General features: G+C 41.8%; 1 protein-coding gene across 4 annotated transcripts in view; it reads left to right on the plus strand.

Moving 5' to 3' along the window:
- ADK (adenosine kinase) overlaps positions 1-14804 on the plus strand; it is a 299685-nt gene that overhangs the window by 889 nt on the left and 283992 nt on the right. Inside the window, exon 1 of one of the 4 annotated variants that reach the window (XM_075505132.1) lies at positions 8152-8310. The exons of 2 other annotated variants lie outside the window; for them this stretch is intronic. In XM_075505132.1, coding sequence (XP_075361247.1) covers positions 8297-8310 — 14 coding nt within the window. In that variant the 5' untranslated portion in view covers positions 8152-8296. Of the gene's footprint in view, positions 1-8151; positions 8311-14804 lie in introns of those variants that run through there. One more of the 4 variants, XM_075505133.1, reaches the window with a different exon arrangement.

Raw genomic sequence — 14804 nt, forward strand, 5'->3', positions numbered from 1 at the left:
GCGTGGAATATTTTTAAGTGTTTTCATATTGAAATAATCTGTTCCATTTGCCATACTTCCTTATTTGTGTGATCACTGTATAATATCACTCACTGAACCCCATCTGACTGATGGCCTGCACAGAAACGAGTCATTTATTTTTAAATGTCATAGCAGAGAAATACAAGGTTTCTCAATGCAGGAAGCACGGTCAAAATGAGTACTGAGAGTGCTGTAGTGGAGCTTTTGTTGGTGCAGTTTCTGATTTGTTTTCTCGGGATTATTCACATGAATATAACTGTAAGATAGCTGATCTCCTTCCAAGTATTCAGTGTATGAAGTGGATTAATGACATAAGACTTGAAAGGTCCAAAATTACCTTGGCGATAACTAATAACTTGCTCGAATATAGCATAAAAGAGATGTCCTGTAGTACTGAGATGAGAACAGTCCCTTTTGGTACTGATGTCCTCACTGAAAGAACTAATCCTATTAAATTTGTCAAAGTCAGGGTACTTGCTTCTTTGGCAGCTGAGTGACTTTTCAAGTCTAATAATAGTTGACAAGCTCAGTTGCAGATAGTGGAAGAGGAAAAATGTAACTGAGCTCTGAAAGCAAATAAATGGCAGGCAGCAGTGTAAAGTTGTAATTAAAAAGCAACGGTTACTTCCCCGGGCCTTAAAGCAAGGTGGGCCAAGAAACTGGGAATTGCAGTGTTTCTGTTTATAAAGCTCATTAGAGGAAAGTGCATTTTACCAGCTTCAAGCCTAAACATGAAAAAGCAAAAATTTGAGAACATTATTGAAGTACGGAGTTAAAAATGTAAAGGATGTTTACAGTGGAGTGAAAGGCCATGGTGACATGCTCCGATAACAACTGATTAAACTGAAAATAATACTTTTGTGAGGTACGATGGATAAAACATGGGGAACGTTGTTAGAACTTGTGTGCTCTAATTCTGTTTCAGGTTATTTCAATATGAAGTGTAAACTAGATTCCAGCTCTGTTTCATAAGAGGAGAAATGCCATCATCAGCTGGTGATCAAACAAAGTTAATGTGTGCTGTGGGCCGCAGGTTGGACTCGTGAAGCTGGTGAGGGGGTTGGACTAGATTTGGCAGACCTTTGCACTTGTTTGAACGTAGTGGCAAGAACGTGTTTGGCCGAGTGCTGCTGTGGGACTTTGTCCAGTGTTAAAAGCCAGTACGGAAGATTCCAGAATGGTCAAGGTTCCTTGACTTCGTTGTATTTGTAATGAGGTTCGGTTGTTAATGCAAAGCACCGCTGCATATATTGGGAGTATTGGAAACAGTTAACCTACAGATTAGAAAAGTGAAAAATCACTTGAAAATTTTGGGAGGTAATAACTTCATATTTGTTCTACCAAGAATTAGAGAATTAGAGGAGAATTCCTTGTCCTCAACATCTAGATCTGAGACTCTCCAGCCTCTTCAGAAGACCATGTCTAATGGACTCGACAAGGATAGTCGTGTACCTTACTTACTCTCCAATATGATACAAACCTGAATCTTTCCTGTGGCTACCATGAAAGCTATTTTAATATAAAAAAAGACATTAAAAAGTTAAATTCTGCTGTATAATATAAGCCGAACCTTGTCTACAATAACAAACGTTTCCTACCCCTGTATTTTTTTTCATCATTTTCTCTCTCAAAGTGGCATCAGGGAGGTTTCATGGATACATATTTTTTTTTTTTAGTCCCTTTCGATCCTTTCAGGCAAAGGAAAGCAAATATTGCTCCCTCATGAGGTAAGCAAAGCTGACCGGGTTCAGCTAAAGTTGTTTGAAAGCAATGTAGGATGGCCGGCTTTTGCCACCCATTGAGCAGAACACAAAGCCCGAGATCCAAACTAGCGTTCCCAGCTCAACAATGTGTTGTGCTGACATTAATCTGCTGGGCGGCAGGTTTTGCATTGTCTTTATTGACGGGTGCAAATCCCCGCTAAAACCAACGGGCTTTAGGCAAGGCCATTAATGCGTGCTGTGTTGTTTCAGGCTTCTGACTACATCTCTGCTGTGTGAAATAAAAAATCATTGTGTGTGTAAACTGTTCTGTTTGAACAGCAAATAGGCTTGCAAAACTGCAAAGGGCTTGTCAGTGAGTGGTAGCATCAACTTACTAGAAACATCATGAGGTGTTACTTTAAAGGAGAATTACTTAGGATTTGTGTCCTTTTGTATTTGGTTTCGTTTTATCTTGGAAGTCTGTGAAAACTGCAACCAGACTTCCGTTAACAGACTGGTACAGTTACGAAAGAATTTGGACATTCTCTGTAGAAATGTTTGAGCTTATATGTACATGTCTGTATAGCAATATGCATGTGTGTGGAAGGAAAAAATGAACAAACTTGTGAAATCCTCTGCTGTGAAGTCCCCTCTGCTGCATTATGGCCTTCTGGCCGTTCTGCAGCTGCTGTATTGATTGAATAGTTGTGACGTGGCTGGCTGTTTGGACAAATCAGTTTATCTACATGAAGACAATGTAAGCATTGAATTTGACAAATACTTTATACTAAAAGTACGAAGTACAATATTCCTCTTCTTCCGTTACTATTGGATATCTCCTCCTTTTCAGAATAAATTATCAGACACTCTGTGGGTAATTATTATCAAAAGCAGTCCTTTGTTATTACTGTTCCACTAGATTTTAGACAGCTTGATACTGGAGACTGTAAAAAATATTGCTAATTTCATGCATTTTCAATTTTCTTAATAAGCTGGCTTTTAATTTAGCTTATTCCTTCATCAGCTCTCTACAAATGAAAGAAGATTCTGAATATTTTAAATTAGCTGTGACAAAGCTTTCAGTTAGAATTTAGTAAATCGTTTTTCTTTCTCTTTTATTATCTCTTTTTTTTTTTTTTTTTTAATTTCACCTCGCTCCCCATTTGTATTCATTTCAGTTTCTGCCTTCATGGCTTATACTTTTCTCACTTTCTAGTTTCTCATATCTGCAAATACAGGTAACTTTTTCCATGTCAGTACTCTTAATGGCCTCTTAGTACAAAGAAAGATCTGAGACTCTAGCACCTTGCTGTGTTTGCTCCCAGAAGAATAAAAGCAATAGACTTTTTCCTCAGATGGATATTTAGATCCATGTAAAAAGCAGACAAATACTTTTGAAGACACTAGCAACAGGCTTTGCTAATTTTGCTTTATTTAGGACATAACAGCAGCAACCTTCCCTTCAGAACTGCGTTGACAGAAATATATCCAAACCTGAAATGACTTGCGGCATGGAAAATACCTCGCTCTTACCATTCAGGCCCTTGTTTCCATTGTTCAGATATGTAACTCTCTAATTACTGTTCAGATTGACATGTGTCTTCACCTGGCCTTTGATGTAATCCTGCGGGATTTCTCACAGTGTGTGTCGTATTTCCACACTTTTGTGTTCTTGTATTGGAGAAGCTTGTTATGGTGTTTCCATCCTTTTAATTAAAAGTAATTCCTTGCTTCACGGGAAGGAGTGTGTAACCTGAGGAAAGAGGAGGTCGTGGGAAGGCTCTTTCTGCTCTGGACCGTGGGCGTGGCCGGTGTCTCTTTCTTTTGTTACTGATGTTGCCTGCAGCCCACCTGGCAGGAGAGTCATACCGATGAACGAGAGTATAGACATAATAGGCTTTACTAATATCCTGCAGAAAAGTACACCTGACTTGTGTGCTGCCTCCCTGAAGTCAACAGGACTAGTCTTGTCCCTAGAGCTGCTTGCATGCTTGATTACCTGTGGGAGGGGAGCCAGCGCAAATATGCCTATTTCATCATGAATCTTGAAGTTCCTGTGAATTTTTCCGAGATTTGCGAGTTCCTTCTTTTTCAGCTAATGAAACAGCTTGTTTCATTACTCATCTAATTGGATCTACTCATATTACTTATAAACAGACAAGGAAGATGCCCGGAAAGGAGGCATGAGTGAACACGGATGTAGTTGAATACAATGTCAATGCAATAGTGTGAAATGTGCTTTCTGTAGAACAAGACCTTGGCTTACTCTATTATTGCTGAGGTATATTCTATGTGGAAATGTTTGAAGCAAAACTCTGGCTTGTGATTCAAGGTTGTGATATTGAATTTGAGTAGTTACTTACACAGGCATGGTACACAAGTATTTCAGAAAACCAGTTTCAGAAGCAGTGAATGGGTTGCTATCTAAAGGTCATTAGTTAGTATTTGCTGGCAATGTGTTGGAAAACCTTATCTTCTTGAAAAAAGTAAATTGAACTTGCAGATACAATGTGAACACTATGTTTTCTCAAGGCTGTTCATTTTCTGTTTACATAAATTGCTTCTTAAATAATTTCAATTTACATACTAATATTATTTATATAATAAATATCAAAGCATTTTGTGTGAAGGAGAGAAGTCTTTGGGTATTACTTTGAATTCAGTGAAGGGAAAGGGATTTTCTCCATTTTGAACTGTAATAATTTTTGTAATGATTGTTTGACCGCAGTCAAAGCTGTTCCACGCTTGGAGGATATGGTAACATAAAGCTACTTGCTGGCTTTATGCTACCTTGGGATTTCATTTACAGTGAAAGATTTTTGTGGTTTTTTTTTTTTTCTTCTACATTCAGTGGTAGAAAGCAGTTGTAACTGTCTCAAGGGCTAGGCTATTTGACTAGAGTAAGATAGGAAAAAAGTGTAGCTGTCTGCAATATGATGAAGACTTAGCAGATTTGTAGATTTTCCTTTGCTCTTACAGCTGTATGGTCTGTGAAGCTGCATTAAAAGAAATGGGATTATGCTATGGAATTTTAAAATAATAATAAAAAAATCTTTTAAATACTTTTCTAGTAGATCCATGCAAGATAAAAATACATCTTATTTTATGTTGCAAAATATGAAATTCTCTCTGTAGAAAAGTTTTCAAAACAACCACTGTTCTAGTAGAAAATACGTGCAAGCTCTGCAAAATGCTGTTATTGAAAGAGAATTTGTGGACTTGCTAGTCCACAAAGAGAATTTCTGCTTGCTAGTCCTATTTTATAATGTCTGCTGAGGCTATTATGTAAAAGATCATCCTTCTATCTTGCAAAGATAGAAGAGTGGGCGGCTTATCTAAGATTAACCTTAGTTTTGTACTTTGAAGAAATTGAGTGAAATATGGGGGTTAATGGAGAACTTTATGTATTGTAAACTGGACAATTTATACCAAATATTTGTGGAGTAAAACATAACACATTAGTCCAAGGGTAAAGCCTAGATTGCATATATCTTGGATACACAAGTTACAAATGTATAAAATGTATAGTTTCATGGATTACTTCAATAAAGTGCAATTTTAAAAGTTCTCACATGCTTACCTGTTGTTATATCAGGTAGGGCAACGGTTCACTTTTAATTCATACCATGCTTGAAAGGAAGCATTTTAGTGAAATCACCTGAGGAATAATTGTTCATCATACGTAGAGGAACTCATATGGTCATGAAGATATCTTCCTTACTGTACAGTAACAGAAGCAGTCGAGAGAAATTGTGGTTAGACCCTGTCAGGTGTTATATTTTTATATGCAAAAGCTGTGAATTCCCTATTTCTCTCAGGGATTTCTGAAGCCAAAACACATGTGAAGACACAGGTCAGCTGCTCCACACAAGCAGAGCAAATTTGGAAGGTATCAGGGAGGCTGAGCAAACTCAGGCTGGCTGCCTAGCACATACGTGCTGCGACTATGAGTCGAACTTGTGGCACAAGCATCATAAAGTTAATCTATGAATGACTATAAGCGATAAATGACCATTTTTCCAGGGATACCCTGGTTGCTGTTGCTCCACTTATGTGTCAGGATGTCTAGAATTTCCCTGCCAAGTGACCAAAAAACCTGTAGTGGTAGGTGATGCCTTGAAGACGTCAGTAACAGTAGAACCTGTGCATATGTGATAGTACAAGCGAGATGATTGGGCACTTGGGAATAGTTGGAACTTTATAAAGTGCTATTGACGAATGCTGTTGAGGTGTCATATGTGCTATTTCATGAAAGGCTGTTTAATTTTTTAGAAAAATACCCTTTTGATCCTATCTTGCTGAACTGGTAAAAAGTTAGAAACATTGATGGCACCTCATTTGGACTCTGTAGCTTCATATTCATAATATGCAGTTGTATGTTGCAAATTACTGTAAATATAGATCATGTTAATGTATTATATCTATTTTCCTTTATATATTCTTGTGTGCTTGTTAAAGCCAGGCAATTATTTATGAGGAAATCTACATCGTGATTTTTTAAAAATAGATTTATTATTTAAAATACAGCGATGGGACCAACAAGACCAAGCTGTGTTACTACTATTGTTATATTTGCCTGTGATAGGATTCCCACCCCCTATTTTCAGTTACAAAACAGAGGTTTGGCTGTTAGGCACTGAAATTGTTAAACTAGGAATAAAGTATTGCTCAACAGGGATCAGAGGATACAGCCATTATATATCCAAATATAGTATTTACATTTTATTAGAGTTCAAAATCTGCCATCAGGATTTGGGGACCTGTTGTACTGTGTGTTGCAAAAGTAAGGGGATGGATGTATTTTCCACTCCAATTAGTTTGACTTTTCAAGACCCCTGACACACTTTAATAATGAGAATTTTGTAGGTGGTGATTAATTTTTAAGTGTCCAGTTTGGAGAACCTAGGAAATTTGCATCAGGTATTGATATTGCATCAGGTATTGAACACAAATATTCCTGCTACCTTCAAGTGACACTATAGGTTCTTGAGCATCATGAACATCTCAAATTTTGGCATCTTCTCTTCTGACACACTCCAAAACCAGCAAATAGTTGAAAAGTTTGGCTTTAATTTTTTCGAGTACAATATTCCCATTTTGTAGATGAAGAGGAAGGGAAACTAAGGCCAATAACCACATGATTAGGAAGCTTAAATATTTAATTAGAGGTGACACAGCAGTACTTAACAGAACAACGTGGGATTCACTTTTGGCAAAAACAACCTCTCAGGCATCAGTTTCATGAATCAGTCTTTCTGGTGCTGGTAAGTTAACAAAATAAGTGCCAAATCTGCACGGGGTAGCAGTAACTTTGACAGCCAAATGAAGAGCAAGCGGGTAGGACGAGCGAAGAATAGGAACCTGGCTTTACCGATGCTTTTCCTTTCTGATACGGCAGTTCTGCTTGAATGTCAGACAGACAAGAAACAGGTTAGGCAACGAAGGGCTGCTCTTTTTTCCCCACAAACGGTGGCACACAGGCCCGCATCTCATCGGTGTCTCCACTCTTGCCCTCTGGCAGGTTGGAAAGATAGAGTAACGTCTGGTAGCTGCATACCACAGGTGGCTGCCAGGCGCTTCAGCAGCCCGGGGATAAAATAGATCTCCTCTCTGGAACTAAAGTGAGAGCCCGCATCCGCACGGCTAGCCAGCCCTGCCCCAGCACCCGGTTGCGCAGGGACGAGGTCTTCGCTGGCTGTGGGTGCCGATGCCTGGCGGTGGTGGCCGAGGAGGAAGGCTCCACAGAAGGTCACCTGAGGCGGCGTTAAGGTCTGACCCCACACACAAATAAAAAGAGTGAAAAGGCGTTCTTGTCGAGTGTGTGAAAATCGCGTGTCGGAGGGGGCGTCTGTCAGCGGCTGGGGAGGACGAGTGTTCCTGGGCCGGCGGGCGGACGCCCGGGGCGGGAGCCTGGCCGCTGGCGCGGGGAGCAGCCCCGGCCGGGGGGCGGTTGGGGTCCCCTTGGGAGCGCAGCAATCCCCACGGCCCTGTGACAGCCGAGGGACAGCGATGCCAGGGGCTCCGCTGGCCATCTTTAATGTGGGCAGTACGGTAGAACTCCGCACCTCTTCGATACCTCGATTAAACATTTTTTTTAATTAGCGCTGGCGACCATAATTGTCTCCTCGGGCTGGGGGAGAGAGGTGACAGGAGGAGGAGGGGGGTGGGAGGCGCGTGCTCTCTGCCCGTACCAAAGATGGCGGCCGGGGACCCCGGGGCGCGCGGCGCCGCCCGGTACCGTGAGCTTGCGAACCGGGGCGCGGGGCTGGTCGCCAGCGCCCCGAGGCCGCCGCTGCCTCTTCCCGGGGCTCCTCGCGCCCCTCCGCCGCCGCGGAAGGCCCGGGCCCGCCCCCGCCGGCCGCCCAGCCAATGGCGGGACGCGCGGGCGGGCGGGGCGGGGCGGTGGCGCGCGGGTGGGTCGGCCGAGCCGTGGACGGCGGCTCAGTCGCGGCCGAGGCGGGCGGCGCGCGGGGCGGTACGCGCAGTGGCCGCAGCTGCCGGCGGGCGCCGGGCGGAGAGACGACGCCGCTGCTGCCAGCGGGGCTCCGCCGCGGGCGGCCGGGCGGGGAGCCATGCCCACCCTCAGGTAACGCTAAGCCCCGACGCGACTCCCGCAGCCCAGCCCGGCGCCCCGGGGGAGGGGGCGGCGGGCGCTGATGGGCTCCTGCTCGCGGGGCGGGGGCGCCCGGTGCGGTATTCCGCTGGAGCTCAGCTCTTCCCTCCTTCTCCACCCGTGTAATTTTGGGGTACGGGGTCGCGCGGCTTCGTTCTCTCTCTTCCTCCCTCCTTTCCTCCCTCCTTCCCTCTCGCCGCCGCGAGTTGGTTTTGCGGCTGCACGCCCCCGCCCCGCGACCCCGGGGCGCGGAGGGAGAGCCGTGCCGGTTGCCTCCCGGCCCCTCAGCCCGGCGGGCCGCCCGCGCGGCTGCGGGGTCACCCGCTCCCTGGGCGCGCGGAGTTTATTTCTGGCGGGCAGGTGGGCGCGCGCCGGCGTCGCCAACCGCCGCCAACGGTCGCCCCGGCTGGAGGCTTGCGGCGGCGTCGGGCGATGCCGGTTCCCCAGCGGCTCGCCCGTCCGGCTAGCCCCGGCGCGGTCGCCCGCCCCTGCGCAGGCGAGAGCCCCGAGGAGCGATGCGCCGGACTGGGCCGGGCTCCCTGAGGTGAACCGCGAGGCGGCGGCCGGGGCACGGCCGGGGGTTTCGGGCGGCGTCGCTCTGCGGCGGTGCCGCTGTCAAAGGTAGCGCCTGAGCGCGGGCGGCCACCTTCCGTGGCGGGGTCCTACCCGTGGGGGTGGGAGGACGGATGTCGTGGGACGCGATTGAACCTTGAAGTATCGCTGTAGCGTGCCATGGCTGGAACCTAATTTTAAATGAATCCCAAATAATGAGAAGCAGGGTAATAACGACAGACTAGGCTCTTAGCAGTCTGTTGGAACTGCGGTGGTGTCAGTTTATCAGCAAGAACTGAAAAATGACAAACCTTTAATATTCAGCAAAAGGAGTTGTTATGACCAGTTTTGCTTCCTAAAACACTTTGTCTTAGGATGGGGTGGTATTGTGAAGTGAACTGGTAACCTTCATCATGTAGTTATTTTGATCAGTCTTGCAGTTGCTAAAGAAATGCCTAAAATAACAGACTCCAAGTTCAATGATCATTCAAGGCAGCTCTCCCATCTCCTCTCTCCACCCTCAAAACTCAATGTATCAGATTTCACACTGTTTCTGACCGGGGAGTACAGAAGGTAACTCTTCGAAATCGCAGTACTATCTCACTATTGGAGCTTGTGGAGTTAGTGCAGCTGTGTAAGGAGCTGGGTAGTAGTGGAACTTTTTTTTTCTGCGGCAGCCTTGCTTACATAAGGCCAAGGCTTTTAGGCTTGGCTTCTAAGTTGGAACCTGTGAATGTGTCACTAGAAGACTACGAAAGTTTCATAATGAATGAAATATTCACTGAAGATACTCTTCTAATTCAGTATGGAAACATGTAACTCCTTAGCCAAATACTGCCTTTATTTAAGACCTAAGTAAGGAAAGCATGTGAGCAGTCCTACAGGCTACTTGTATGTTTCAGGTCTATATGCTAAAGTAATTTGCTGACGAGTGATGCAAGGGAAATTGTCTGAACTCTGGAATCATGGAATAATAGTTCTGAGGTACTTTTAGTGCCAGACGAGTTATGGTTAACAGTAAATGTCATCGTACTCACTTATACTTGTGTTGCATAGGTAAGTGGCATGAGAGAAGGATGTTCTTTGTCGAGAGCTTATAGCTATTCAAATGCTATGAACCTGGTACTGTTGCTGTTTTGTTTTAACTACATGTATAAATTTTGATAAATTCAAGTCTTGTGTTGTATGGGGTTTAACTATGTTCCTTTGTGACAGAAATGGACATGCAGGCTTAGAACGTGCACTGTTTGGCCTTACTTTTAAGGGCATAATGAAACCCTATAGAAATACTAACATTTTACATCTTATGAAACCATATCTTGTATTTGTAAATGGAAGACTAGGCATACAGCAGGCTGTTGTGCAATTGGGACACCCAAATGTCCCAATCATGTTTTATTAAGGCTTTCTGACTGTAAAATGTCTTAGCATAAGAATTTAATATTAAGTATACATTATAGCTGCACAGTAGTATAAGGCTGTTATAGAGCAATAAAAAAGGTGAAATTTTTGACTTGTCTTCCTTTACTATTAGTTACTGTTATGTAGATGAGAATTTTTGCAGCAATTAACAAGAAAAAAAATGAAATGTTTTTTAAGAAATAATGGGATTTTTTTTAAGCAAGACATGCCAGTGTCCAAAGGCTCAAAATATTCCTCTGGCTCTATGCCAGTATATGCTTTCACTGATATTTTGATGTTGCTCTTCCACTGAAGTGCACAGCAGCATGGGATGATAACAATACTGTGTGATAGTTAGACACAGTACCATTAATGTTCAGCAGCCGACTTGAAACAGGACCATATTTTTAAAAATGCCTGCAACAGCAGAGCATTAGTAATATATAACCATGATATTGGACACAGCTTTCCAGATCATTCAGTTACAGTTAATTTTGTTGACTTCTTAAAAATGATTGAAGGGTAGCTCAGTACCGATGTGGGTTTTTTTTTGTTTGGTTGGATTTTGTGTTTTGTTTTCATCCAGTTTGGTTTCATTTTGTTACTTCTGCAACTTGTGGTAAGAGTAATATGTGAAACACTGGCTACTTGTGAAGAATCAATTATCTTGGCAATCTCCAAACAAAATGCCATAATTAGCAGGTGAAGATTTATTTATATTTAATGAATTACACTGCTTGAACTTGTAATTACAACTCACTCTTCATCTATTCTGAAGTTAAATGACAAACTCATAAAATATATTGCTTGTTGTCAAGAGTTTAGAATGCAAATGTGGTGTACATCCAAGCTTTCTGTAAAGTAAGCTACTGTTGTTGCTGTAGTTTTGCCTGCTAGATGGACAGTGTATTTCTGTGTCCAAACAAGTTTTAGATTTGTATGAACATCTTATTCTTAGTTTAGAGTTTAAAAAGTATATATACTGTTCATATATATGTACTCTGTGTGTATGCATATATATACACGCAGACACACGTACATACTGATAGTGTATAGTCAATTATATGCCCTTAATTTATGCAGGTGGAGGAGTTGTCACTTGTTTCTTGAAGAGCTGAGCCAACTACTCTTTTGCAATAGGTTAGTCGAGTTAAGCAGGAACATCCTTCTCAGATGATTAGATACAGTACTCCTGTGCAAGAGAAGGAACTGGAGAGAGTCAAGGAGTCTGTGGAGTATATAAGTGTTTGTTCTGTGTCTGTTGCAGAGATGTCTTTCCCAAATAACCGATGTATTGTGAAATCTCACAGTTGAGGAAACTATTGCTGCTTCCTCACTATGTTTTACATCTAGTTGGTTGGAAATAATCTGTGAAATTTTAACCAATGCAGGTGTCCAGTGTGATTGAACAGCAAACTTAAGGCCAATAAAATTCACATGTACTGCTGAAAGTGTTAAACTTGGTGAGAATGTAACAGTTTAATATCTCAGTTTCTTGCTCTGGAGAAGTGTAAATTTAGCATTCTCCAGGATCCTAAATATTATGTTTAATTTTATGCTTTTACAATATGTGACTTTACAGAGTATATGTGATTTTTTTTTTTAATTTTTATTTTTTCAGAGGAGTAAACTGTAGCTAAATAACTGCTATACCTCATGTTGTGCCACAAAAAATTGCAATAGTGTAACAGTGCAGATACTTTGCAGCCCCGCAAGAAGGGAAGGGTGATTTGCACTGCACTGAAATATAGCCAATGTTGGGTTAATCAGGTTGAACATGCTAAGGATTTACACAGCCAAGTGTTTCTCTTTAACAGTAGAAACACTGGACTTTCCAGATCGTGGTTCACAACACTTGTGCTAGAAAATGCTGATCACAGTGGTGATCTTAAATGTCTGCTTCAACTTGTTGAATTTTTAAAATTTGTGACTTGGAAAGAGATTGTTTAGACTGTTCCCATTTTGCCCGAAAAGGTATTTTTACCAAATGCAGTGTCAGTTAAGGAATGACACAACTACAGTCTCCAGTACAAATGGAGTGTATGGATTTTTCTCCTTTTTGCCTTTGGAATTCTCCATTCTCCTTTAGAATGTTAATATCTAGTTTTAAGCATGGAACTTCTAGTACCTTGGGACTTAGTTAATGCAAACATCTAGCTGAAACAACCAAAAATATAGAAATACATGTTAATTGAAAACACAAGGCTAGCTATTAGTATATATTAGCTTATGTATTTAGATTATTTGCAAAAGTAAGTTGAGTATTATAACCGTGTACCTCTTTTCTTCATAGAAATCAAACACTGAATGTACTCGAAGATATGTGTTTGAAAAGCTGTTAAGTTCTGCTATCCTCCATTTGGTTGTGAGAAACAACTATGCTGAAGTTGGGGAGAGTTTGCCCAGAAGTTTCAGGGGGTTTCTGAACATACGCTTACTTAGTCTAGTGATAGCTACCTTGGCTTTTAAAACTTTCCATTCCAGATGGCACCCTGCTATACAGCCTCTGGAATACTTGAACAGGGATGATTGTGAAATACTGTAGGAGAAAGAAGGGTTGGGGATAGAACAGGACTTCTTGTATGTCATGTAAAGAGCTGCCTGGATTAAATGGCACTGAAAGTGCTAGTTCCTGCTGCTGATGACATATTAGGAGTTAGTATGCACGTTACTGGCTTGATAGAGCTTCTGTGGATGCTAAACCAGTACAAAGTTGCTCTTGTGCTGCATCAGGTATATTGACTAGTATGTTCTGCAGCCTGCAGCTTGTTGAATATTTGGTAGCTTCTATTTTGCTTTTCTGTTGAAGAAGGCAACTTCTTCATAGGTAGTGACCTCAACATGTCAGCTGTATTTCAGAGAGTTTTTGAAGTACAGCTGCTGTTTTCTGGCATACCATACACTTAAGTGCTGATACTTGTCTTGTATAGAAGTTGTCCATGATAGGCATTTCTTTCTTAAGTGTAGGTATAAAATTATTGATGTGTAGAATTTCACGGAATGTGAGAATTGGCTAAACATCAAGTACAGGAGCATACAGTTTGGGACAAATAGCATTCAGCACTTTTAGAATTCTGACTTGTTCATTCATTGTCCTGCAATACTACTGATGCAATACTTAGTTTTTAAAATTGAGAGAATGTCTTGTCTTGGGGCTCCAACTTCAATCCCCTTCATCCTTATGTCTCGTTAACTGTCATCTGTCTCTCCCTCTTCTTCTAACTTGATAGAATTTATGGTTATGCTATTTAGAAGAATCAATCCTTCTTTTCACACTGACAAAAGTATTTAGTGAGTCATAGGTTTTTACTAAGCAGATGTTACCTATCTCAGTTAGGATTGAGCTGGATTTCTGGCTCTGTCTTCACAAAGCAGTGTCTTCCACTTTTCATTACAGTGAAATGGGCTGTAAAGGCCTGTCTTTAAAGCTACAACAAAAAATAGTATACTTAAAGTATGGTTTGCTGTGTCTCAATATCAAGGTTATTAATCATGTTTTCTACTTCTTCATTTCTGGACTTCAGAATTTAGCATTTAATGGAGGCTGATGTGGCATTGTAAAGAGGAAGAAGTTTGACTGTGTACTTTTGGCAAGTAGCTTCAAATTTGACAAATATTTGTCAGCTAAGGGCTTTTCATAGCAGTTGTGAGATGAAGTGAGTGAGTTTCCAACCTCTGTTGGACACAATTAATGAGATTGTTCCATGTCATCCCCTTTCTGCTTATTTTATATTCTTTTTCTTACCCTGCTGAGTAGAAATCAATGAAATCTATCATTTAATAGGCAGATGTTGAGTCTCTAAAATGTTTTCTTGCTCTATATGGGCCAGAAAAATTGAAAACTCACGCACTTTCTTTGAGACTCAGCTGACAATGTTACGCAGCTTTGGATAAACTGCAGATAAACTTCGGATCCAACTGCAGTGTTACAGTAGTACTTTTTGGGGGATGGAGAGGCAGGGAATATACTTTCTCTGCAAATACTTGATAGAGACGTAGTAAAGAAGGAGGTGTGTTTGGAGGTCATACTGAAGCTACCTTCAGTGGCTAGAGCAAGGGCTTGCCTTGCCAGTTGGAGGCAGCAGGTGTTAGCTTAGCAAGGAATGTGATGGGTTTGGATGTAGTTTTAGGCAGCCTTCGGGAACAGCTGCATTCACTCCTACTTGACACTAGGGCATGTATCTAATCCTTTGGTATTACTGCATTATCACCCAAGTACATGCTATTCAGGAAAATGTAACACATGGTTTCTGAATGAATCTAAAAAAAAAAAGTTAAAGCCAGCTCTTTCAGCTGTTTACAGTATCTCTAATGTCTTGTTTTTATGTGGCAGAAATCATGGTGATGAATTTCAAATTGATTAAAAAGTACATACATTATTATCAGTAGATGGCTACGCTGTTTAAGATGGCTGACAATGCAGAATCCATAGTCTCTTAATTTCAGTTGATTAAATCAGACTTAAATTGTTAATTATTGGTCAGTAGCAGAGTAAACCCAGCAATGAAGTCTGT

The sequence above is a fragment of the Mycteria americana genome, chromosome 6, assembly GCF_035582795.1.
Source record: "Mycteria americana isolate JAX WOST 10 ecotype Jacksonville Zoo and Gardens chromosome 6, USCA_MyAme_1.0, whole genome shotgun sequence".
NCBI classification, from domain to species: domain Eukaryota; kingdom Metazoa; phylum Chordata; class Aves; order Ciconiiformes; family Ciconiidae; genus Mycteria; species Mycteria americana.